The sequence below is a fragment of the Panthera tigris genome, chromosome B4, assembly GCF_018350195.1.
Source record: "Panthera tigris isolate Pti1 chromosome B4, P.tigris_Pti1_mat1.1, whole genome shotgun sequence".
In the NCBI taxonomy this organism is placed as follows: domain Eukaryota; kingdom Metazoa; phylum Chordata; class Mammalia; order Carnivora; family Felidae; genus Panthera; species Panthera tigris.
The window spans coordinates 29,417,272-29,427,292 of NC_056666.1; the positions used below are offsets into that span (position 1 = coordinate 29,417,272).

Below are 10,021 nucleotides of genomic sequence, written 5' to 3' on the forward strand. Positions count from 1 at the left end.
TTTTCCATGTAGAGTATCATGGCATCTGACAGGAATGAAAGTCTGACTTCTTGTTTGCCAATGTATGCCTTTCATTTCTTTTTGTTGTCTGATTGCTGAGTCTAGGACTTCAAACAGTATGTTGAACAACAGTGGTGAGAGTGGACATCCCTCTCATGTTCCTGACCTCAGGGGGAAAGCTCTCAGTTTTTCCCCATTGAGGATGATATTTGCTGTGGGTCTTTGGAATACAGCTTTATGATGTTGAGGTATGTTCCCTCTATCCCTACTTTCTTGAGGGTTTTTATCCAGAAAGGATGCTGTATTTTGTCAAATGCTTTTTCTGCATCTATTGAGTGGCTCATATATTTCTTATCCTTTCTTAAAAAAAATTTTTTTTAATGTTTACTTATTTTTGAGAGAGACAGAGACAGAACGTGGGTGAGTTAGGGACAGAGAGAGAGGGAGACACAGAAACTGAAGCAGGCTCCAGGCTCTGAGCTGTCAACGCAGCCTGACGCAGGGCTCAAACTCACAAGCTGTGAGATCATGACCTGAGCTGAAGTTGGATGCTCAACCGACTGAGCCACCCAGGCGCTCCTATCCTTTCTTTTATTAATGTGGTTTATCATGTTGATTGATTTGTGAATATTGAACTAGTTCAACAGCACAGTTTTCATATAAAATCTAGCATTATGGCAATTTAATTATAACTTTCTAAAAATGAGAAATAATGCTGATGCACACTTGTTATAAATTTAAAACCTAGGGATTTCACATTGTATCTTTTTTTTCATTTAGTTGACAAAATGATTCTTTATGTAGTTCAGGATGAAGTACCAGATGAAAATAATTTACCTGAGCATCAAGACTCAATGTCAGAATCAGAAATTGAAGTGCAGAAACAAAGAAGCCACAAAGGAGAAAGACCTAGTACTAAGTATAATATTACAAATAATTTTATTTTAAATTAAACTCATTAGATGGGGCACCAGGATGGCTCAGTGATTAAGCAGCTGATTCTTGATTTTCAGCTTGGGTCATGATCCCAGGGTCATGGAATCAAGCCCTGCACTGGGCTCTGTACTGACCATGGAGCCTCCTTGAAATTTTTCTCTCAGTCTCCCTCTGACCCTCTCCTGTTTGTGCATTTGCGCTTGCTCTCTCTCTCTCTCTCTCTCTCTCTCTCCCTCCCTCTCCCTCTTCCTCTCTCTCAATAAAAATAAATAACCTCATTATAACATCTTTTTATTTTGGCTCATGAATTTATACTTGAACATATATTTTATAGAAATGTTACACTTTGACTAAAATATGAATACCCTAAGATAACTAGAGAAAAAAAGTGAAAATATTGATACCCTTTGGTTGGAATTTATGGTCTTATGATCATTATATAGCCACAAGACTAGCACTCATAATTTACCAAGGCCCCAAAACAGGTGAATAATTATTTCTTCAAAGTAATGTGCCTTTCAGCACTCCAGGTAATTATGGATACAAAAGCCCAATGGATGCCTCTGACCTGTAGCAGTGGCCTTCTGCCATAGGGTCCAATTGGCATACAGATATTTCTGAGATCTATAATTCAAATACGAAATAGAGATCAAAAGAGCATTGGGGGTGGGGAGCCAGGAGGTCTGTTGGAGGGCCTTTAGGGCATCCTATGGTTGTATTCTCACTAAAAATAAGTAACATTTCTGGTAATCTCAGATGGTATCATCAAGGATTTCACACAGGGAAAATGAGAATGTAATAGTCAAGAGTCCCACTAGTTGCTGGGCCTCTTTTTATTTATTGGAGTTGAGTGAGCCAAAACTTAATCTTTTCTTCAGGAATGAGAGATCATGTCCATTAGAAATCATGTCTGGGATTTTACTAGGGTGCCAGGTAAATGTACCTTTTCTGTGCTAATAGTCTAGCCAAGAGCTACGAGTGGGTCAAGCGGGCATCTAGTACTTCTTGGGTGGCATCCTTATCTGGGGCCATTCAACTAAAAACTAGTCCTCCCTCTTAGCGCACCTGGGTGGCTCAGTCGGTTCAGCTTCCGATTTTGGCTCAGGTCATGATCTCACGGTTTGTGAGTTTGAGCCCCGCGGCAGGGTCTGTGCTTGGAGCCTGGAGCCTGCTTTGGATTTCGTGTCTTCTTCTCTCTCTTGCGCTTGTGCTCTATTTCTCACAAATAAATAAATATATTTAAAAAAAACACTAGTCCTCCCTCTGGAGCAGGACATTTAGAAGTCATGACCTATTCATGGGTTACAGAAATTGGAGCAATTTGGTAGTCATGTGAAGGACATTAATGGTATATTGCAACTCATTCCACATAAGTTGCATGAAGCAGGATACAGCAGAGGCCATTGGATATGTCATTAGTTGCATATCAAGTTCCTTCAGTTTGGAAAAGACTGTATGACAGTTACAATTTCAGGTACCCCCAGTACCCAGGGCTGTACTATAGTACTTACCTGCAAAAATTAATCAAGTCACTATGCACCCAAAGCCATGTGAAAGGGCAACTTAGTTATTAAAATTGGAAATAGTCTTATGGGGGAAATTTTGCTTCATTAGGCTCAGGAATGAGAGTATTTCTTTTTCTTCCCAGGAGTTTATTTTTGGAGACACAGGTACTAGGTGATATTTAGTTTGGAGGTTTGCAGTCTTCTACATTCCCCACTCAAATGGCCCTAAATATAGCAGTTCCTATCAGGGCTTGGGGATGAATGTGAATGGGGTTGAAAATACTTTTGTTGTATTATAAATTTAGTAGTGGGGGCTATAAAAATGCAGTTTTATGGTAAACTGAAGGGATACATTCATAGTAGTGTTTGACCAAGTGTCACCTTGGTGATAGCCTCAGATGAGAAATCAGAGAATATTATCTGTTTCCCCTAGTTTCTGGTTTCAGAGGTTATGGAGATCATGGTCATCTACATACCAGTATCCTAATGGCCCTAGACATGAATTTTCTCCCCACCCCCCCTTTTGAATTCTGACCTTGGCATACATCCTCAGATCACCACTGGTGACATAAGAATATTCACCCAACACTTCCCTAATTTTTGTTTTTTTGAAAGCTAAGAGGTCTGAGTAAAAGTGGCACATAGTTCTTTGATTCTTCTCAATATCACTTGGAGAAGCAAAGGGAAGAACACTTGTATTAGTCAAGGGTCATCATAATTTGGACTTTAGTGGTGGGGTGCATTGGGACCCATGGCCTACTACCTGGTTTAGAAATCTTTGGTGGAGAGTCCATCAGTGTTTTCCTTGAGACCCCATTATTGAGTAACTAGACCTAGGGATTTCTTTAGAAAAACCCCTTACCAGATGGTTCAGGAGTAGGTACCCAATTTCCATTTTTAGGTCTCTCTGTTCACTGGCTCAACAGTAAAATCTTGTTTGTAGCTACTTTTTCCATTTTTGAAAACTTGTCAGTTAAGATCTGGATTGTGCCATGAACCAAATGACATAGCCTTCTAAGGAAGTTTAATTGAAATAGGTAACTAGTGAAGATGGCCTGGAACAAACTAGAAATTGCAGTCTAGTTGAAAATCATATCATTACTGTCCTCACTCCATCTGCTACCCTAGATACCACTAGGGGGCCTCACAAAGCCATTTGAGCCTCTGTAAGAAATGATCCAAATATGTTTTTCAGTGGCAGGGAACTCATAATGGTATGTCAGAATAGTACTCAGCTAAGGAAAGAGAATGGTGTCAGATGTTCATGTCTTTAATCCCTTTTTCCTCTGTCTCTTTGGGCAATATGGGCACTATTGTTAAGGTTCTCTGAAGAAGGGGTTCTACAATATCAAGCCCTACAGTGTGCCCCTCTCCCTCATGAAGTTTAACAAGATTTACCTTCTTCTTCATGAATGCAAACCACCCAAATCTCCAGTTCTCTTCACGTTGCTGGGCGAAGCAATCCTTGTACTCTACATTCTTTTTCATGAATATATGAGTCTCTGTAACTCACTGCATCTTAGGTTGTCCATTATATCTAGGGGTATTCTAGAGCTAACAGTAATCCCTGAATGTAACTCAGTATGCAGTGTCTCCAATATTTTTTTACCCATGTGTAGCCACAAAACTGCTTCTTTAGTTTTCTTAGAGCCTATCTGCTGTGTCTCTCATTTGAATCATTGGGCATCTTGGTAGCTGAATCAGAGGCTAAAGAAAAAAAACAGTTGTTCTCCTACAGAACTGAAAAGCTTATGTGAACAATACAGTAGCACTCTAGAGAGCCCCATGGTATCTTCTCATACTTTCTGGGACACATTTGCCTGACTGGCATAGTGTTCTATGGCTCTCTTGCAAATAATCCAGTAGTACCCTTCCCCTTATCATATCCTTCAGACTCATAGCACCTCCTAAAGTTGTTCCTTCCAGGAAGATATTTTGCTTCACTGACCACACATTCATTGTGGCAATTTGCTACACAGAGATGCAGTTTTTGAATTGACCTATTAAGATAACAAGATTACAGTAACAATGAACCTTTATTCACTTACTACCATATGCCATGGCTATAGTCTAGACAAGGGAGAGCACCAGCTCCACTAACGTTCTGTTTTACCCCATGGAAGAGCACCAGAGAAGGGTCAAATACATTAGTGTATACTGAGGTGGGGAATGGTGTCACAGTTGAAGAAACCCCAACCTAATTTCTCCTACCATTTTATGGGTTCCTGGGCTGGGGTAGCTGATATCTGAACAATATCAACACATTTACTCATTTGTTCAATCTTGCAATGCTTTTCAAATGGTCTCAGAATAGCTTAGCATATACCAATGGAAAAATAAACCAGCCAAAAATATTTCATGATTTGTTTGTGGTCGACTTTCCCTTCCCTATCCCAAATCTCATGTACAAGAGTAAGTGTTTATGTTAAATATTGTATTGATGAATTGGTGCTTTTATTTTTCCTTCAGCAGTTTAATCTGACTTAATTTGCTTTCAGTTTCCATTTCACCTTCTTACCCTTATTGATTTAATTTCATTTTGAAATATGTAGAACATTAAACCTACTTCAGAAGTTAAAAATATACGAAAGGTATGCTCAAACAAATGCCAGTTCCCCTGCCATTTTGTAGGTAACCATTACATTGTTTTCAGATATATTTACTATGTTTCCTTCTTCCATACCCAAGGTAGCATATAAGTTTTCCCCTTTTCAGTTTTTTTAATATAACATTATTCCTAGAAATCCACTTGAGTGGAATCAGTTTATAGAGATCTGTTTCATTCATATTATAGCTGTATGTACACTTTTTGTACCACATTATTTACCATAATTGATACGTTAGAGTGTAGTGTATACCTTAGTTTAACCAATCTGCTTGTAAATTTGTGTGGTTGTGAATATTTGCAAATTGCAAGTGTTCTGTAGTGAATAACCATGTACATACACAGTTTCTTTTAGTTATATGAGTATGTATTAACTTAAAGTATAAATAAGCCAAGGAAACTAGAAACTATATATAGTATAACATTATATTTAAAACATTATAATGGAGATGTTAGTGATACAGCTTCAACACATACCCAATAAAAGTATTCTCACAATTTTCATGTCACATCTGTCTTATGGTAATTTGCTTATAATGTTATTAAAACGACCTGTATTTGTTACAAATTTTAAATCTAGAGATTTCACAGTAGATCTGTTTTTTCTATTGAGGCTAAATTAATCTCTTTATGTAGCTCATGATGATGTACCAGACAAAAGTCTTATGCTTAAGCATCAAGATTCAGTGTCAAAACTTCAAATGCAAGTACAGAAACAACTGTTTAAATAATTATAGATTATAATAATTATAAAAAGTATGATAATTATAGATAACTTTAAATTTTTAAATAATGTTTGTTTATTTTTGAGAGAGTACAAGCAGGGGAGGGTCAGAGAGAGGAGATAGAGTATCTGAAGCAGGCTCTTCGCTGACAGCAGCGAGCCCAGTGTGGGACCTGAACCCATGAACTGCGAGATCATGACTTGAGCCAAAGTCAGATATTCCATGGACTGTGCCACCCAGATGCCCCTATAACTTTAAATTTTTTAAAATTAACCTCATCAGATCTTTTTTTTTCCTTTACTTCATGGATATATATTTGAGCATATAATCTATAGAAAATTTGCACTTTGGCCTAAAATGTGAATATCATAAAATAAAAACCATTTAACATTTGTTTGGAATGTCTAGTTATAAGATGATTTCATGTCATGGCTCTTGAGCTCAGTGCCCACTAACGCCCAATAATTAGTTAATAGTCTCTCAAACCGTGTTTACTTTCAATAAACTACAGGATATTGGGTCCAAAAGCTGAACGGGCACCTCTGACATATTTCAATTGGCAAACAGAGGCTGCTGAGACCTGTAACTCAAAAAGCAAAATGAATTAGAAGGAGTAAGGAGAAGGATGGTCTGTGTGGTCAGTTGAAGAAATTTCAGGGCATGTTGTCATGTTCCAATCAGGGTAGAAGTCTTTTTGGTAATCTAATTGGTGGGTGTCACCATCAAGATAGCCATGTAGGGAATGTGTGACCACCATTAGCTGAAGAGTGCCACCAATCACTGGGTATCTTTTGTATTTATTGGAGCTAAGAGCCTGAACACTACTAAAACTTGGAATTTTCTTCCTCTGGAGTAAGACACACTGTCCCTTCCCAGTTTATTCTCAGAAATTTTACATGGGTCATAGGTCCTCCTGCCTTGTCTGTATTAATGACCCATGCATGTTGTTCTATGTGGTCAACATGATATGCAGTCCTTGTTGGATTATGCCCTTGCCTGGGCCAACTAGGAAGATGTCATCAGTATAGTGGAAGAGTAATACTCCATCTAAGAATAGGACTTTTTCCAGCTCATGGTCTTGTGGAATGGCCTTAAAGGTGAATTGCAACCCATTGCACATAAGACAAACTGATCTGTATGGACAGGGATGCTAAAAAGGACATTTGTAATATAAAATACCTCATACTTATTTCCTTCAGCTTGGGCATTAGCCTCTATGACAGTTATAATGTCAGGTAGTGCCAGTGCCAAAGGCTGTACTACACAGTTGAGCCACCAATAATTGATTACGTCCAGGCGCCCAAGGCCTTTTTCAAAAGCCAGATGGTGAACCTCGGCTTCCTTATGCACAACAATAAGAGCAATTATTTCCTTTTATCCCTAAGACCATTGATATGGTTTTTAAGAGACAAAAGCACTAGATGCTGGTAGTCTGGTAAGTTTATAGTCTTCTATATGCCCCATTAAAATGATGCTAACTGCAGCAATTCCCTTCAGAGTTTAGTGTGAATGCATTCAGGGGTGCACATAAACAATACAATACATCTATAACAAAAATCCATTCAGGAGTGGGCACCATCACAATGGTGATATGTGGTAGCCCCAAAGGATCCATGCCCATAGTCAAGTCTGGGTGAGGGTATTGGTGGTGGTGGCTTCAGACAGAAAACCAGTGAGTATTATCAATTTCCCCTTCATTTTTATGCCAGGGATTCTGGGGGTTACAGTCACCTACCTGTATACCACTATCCAAAAGCCCCAAGAAATGTAATTCTCCCCAGTCTACTTTGAAATTTGACTTTGGCATACAGCCTCCATTTCTCACTGTGGACATAAGGACATTGTCATTTTATAGTCTTTTTTTTAAGCCAAAAAGTTTGGGTAAAAATTCATAGGGCTCTTTGATTCATTTTATAATTCACCGGGAGAAGGACACTTGTATTAGCAGAGGTACCATCACTGGGCAGTCTCTAGGGAGACTGCTGTTTGTCTTCTATTAGAACACTACTTGACCAAGAGTTTCTCAGTGGAGAGTTCATTTATCTTTTCTTTTGACTCCCATTGTTTAGTAACAAGACCCAGAGATCTCTGAGAAAGTTCTTACCCAAATCTTCTAGGAGTATATGCCTGATTATTTATTTCTATGTCACTCTATCTGATGGTCGCTCCTTGTTATTTTGGCAGTAGTTGCTTTTTCCCTGTCCAAAAATTTGTCATTTATGATCTGGGTTATGTCACTCACTAATTGACCTGACCTTATGAGGAGGTTTAATTCACCTTGATAACAAGCAGGAGTGGCATTAATGAACCTAGAATCTTGCTAACAATCTTATCATCCACTAATCTTACTCTCTCATTGTAGAACTAAGGGACCGCCAGTAGTTTGCAGAGCTGCTAGTGCCTCTGCAGTCATGGTCCAAACATGTATTTTAGTCATAGGGAACCCATCATGAGTGGACCAAAGCTGTCAGAGCCCAAACAGCTCCAGCTGAGGAAGAAAAACAACTTGGGTCAGTCTCTATCAAGTTTTCTGTGGTAAGACTATTCTGAAGGAGGGTACTATAGTGGTGAACCCCACAAAGTGCCACTGTCCCTTCCTAAGTTAAAGAAGATTACCTTCTTGGAGCACCTGGGTAGCTCAGTCAGTTAAGCATGTGACTCTTGATTTGGTTCGGGTCATGATCTCATGGTTTGTGAATTTGAGCCCTGAGTCAGGCTTAACGCTGACAGCACAGAACCTGCTTGGGATTCTTTGTCTCCCTCTTTTGATCTGCCCCTCCCTTGCTTGTGTGTGTGTTCTCTCTCTCTCAAAATAATTAAAAATAAATTAAAACTTTTAAAGTGTGTAACAATTTTTCATCTTATCATTGGAGGACAGTAACATTAGCCAAGGAATTGATTCCCTAGATTTCCCAGAGCCCCTCTGTTGAATCTCTAATTTGGCCCATCAGGCATTTTGGCCATGGAGTTTGGAGTTGAAGTAAAGCACCACTGTTACCTCTCAAACATAAAAATTGTGTATAATCAATCTACTAGTGCTCTCCAAGAGTGGCCCATAACATTCTGTGATTCGTTGATATGGCTGGCAAAGTGCATTGTTGGACCCTCAGATTCTAGAAAATAATCAGCTGGTACTCTCCAAGAAATCTCATAGACTTCTCTAACATCTCAAAACGTCCTGGAGTATCTTCATGCTTTTTACTTTTCCAGAAAGACTGTGCTTAATTAAGCCACCTTGCTTGTCACCATTTGTCACCAAGAGAGAGCTGCCAGATGTGAAGGAAGTAACTTAAGACAACAAGCCAAATTGAAAGTAAAAATTAAGGCTTTATTCACTTATTATAAAATATAAGCAGAAATCTAAACATAAAAGGGCACTGGCTCTACTAGTGTGTCAGCCAATATTTCATTTCCCCATGAAATGATATCAGGCAAGGGTTGGATACATTAGCTTAGATGGGAAGGGGATATATCACTATATGTACAGTTATTTGCACCACATTACATTCCCTATATACCATATATATTATATATTTATGCGCAAACATATATGCACACCATAATGTATCATAATTGGTACTATATGAATTTTCCAGTTTAATGAAAAATAACTGACATACATCATTGTATAAGTTTAAGGTATATAACATAATAGTTTGATTTACATATACTATTGTTTATGGTATATATATCAATTTATTAAACAAATCTGTTTGAACACTTAGATGGTTTTGAATATTTTGCAATTACAAATAAGGCCACATTGACTAATCTTGTGCATATGCATTTTCATTGGTTGGTGTCTGAATGTTTTAACCTAAAGTATAAATAACCTAAGAAAATTAGAGTCTAATATAAGCATACTTGGTGTCCGGAATATTTATAAAATAAAGAAACATCTTCAATACACATCCATTAAAAATGTTCTTAGAATTTTCCTATTAGATCTAGTATTATGATAATTTATTTATTAATTTATAAAAATGGGAGAAAATGTTACTGTTCTTTTGTTATAAATTTGAAATCTAGAGATTTTACAGTAGATCTGTTTTCTTATTAATTTCTCTCTTTTTGTAGCTCTTAATGAAGTGCTAGATGAAAATCTTAAGCTTAAACATCAAGACTCAGTGTCAAAAACCCAAGTACAATTTAAAAAACAAAAAAAATCCACGGAGGAAAGAATCAGTAGTAAGTATAATAATTACAGGTAACTTTATATTGTTTAAAAAAATTTTTTTAAGGTTTATTTA

The 10,021-nt window shown here is 37.7% G+C and overlaps 1 protein-coding gene across 32 annotated transcripts in view; it reads left to right on the top strand.

Annotated features, from left to right (window-relative positions):
* Positions 1-10,021, top strand: part of LOC102948481 (coiled-coil domain-containing protein 7-like) — a 227,246-nt gene that overhangs the window by 90,927 nt on the left and 126,298 nt on the right. For 15 of the 32 annotated variants that reach the window (XM_042991369.1, XM_042991366.1, XM_042991370.1 and 12 more), the window contains one exon: positions 9,849-9,959. The exons of 1 other annotated variant lie outside the window; for it this stretch is intronic. In XM_042991369.1, the coding sequence (XP_042847303.1) occupies positions 9,849-9,959 (111 nt within the window). Of the gene's footprint in view, positions 1-152; positions 249-804; positions 920-5,723; positions 5,754-8,977; positions 9,085-9,848; positions 9,960-10,021 lie in introns of those variants that run through there. 16 more of the 32 variants (XR_006219729.1, XR_006219728.1, XM_042991362.1 and 13 more) reach the window with 4 other exon arrangements.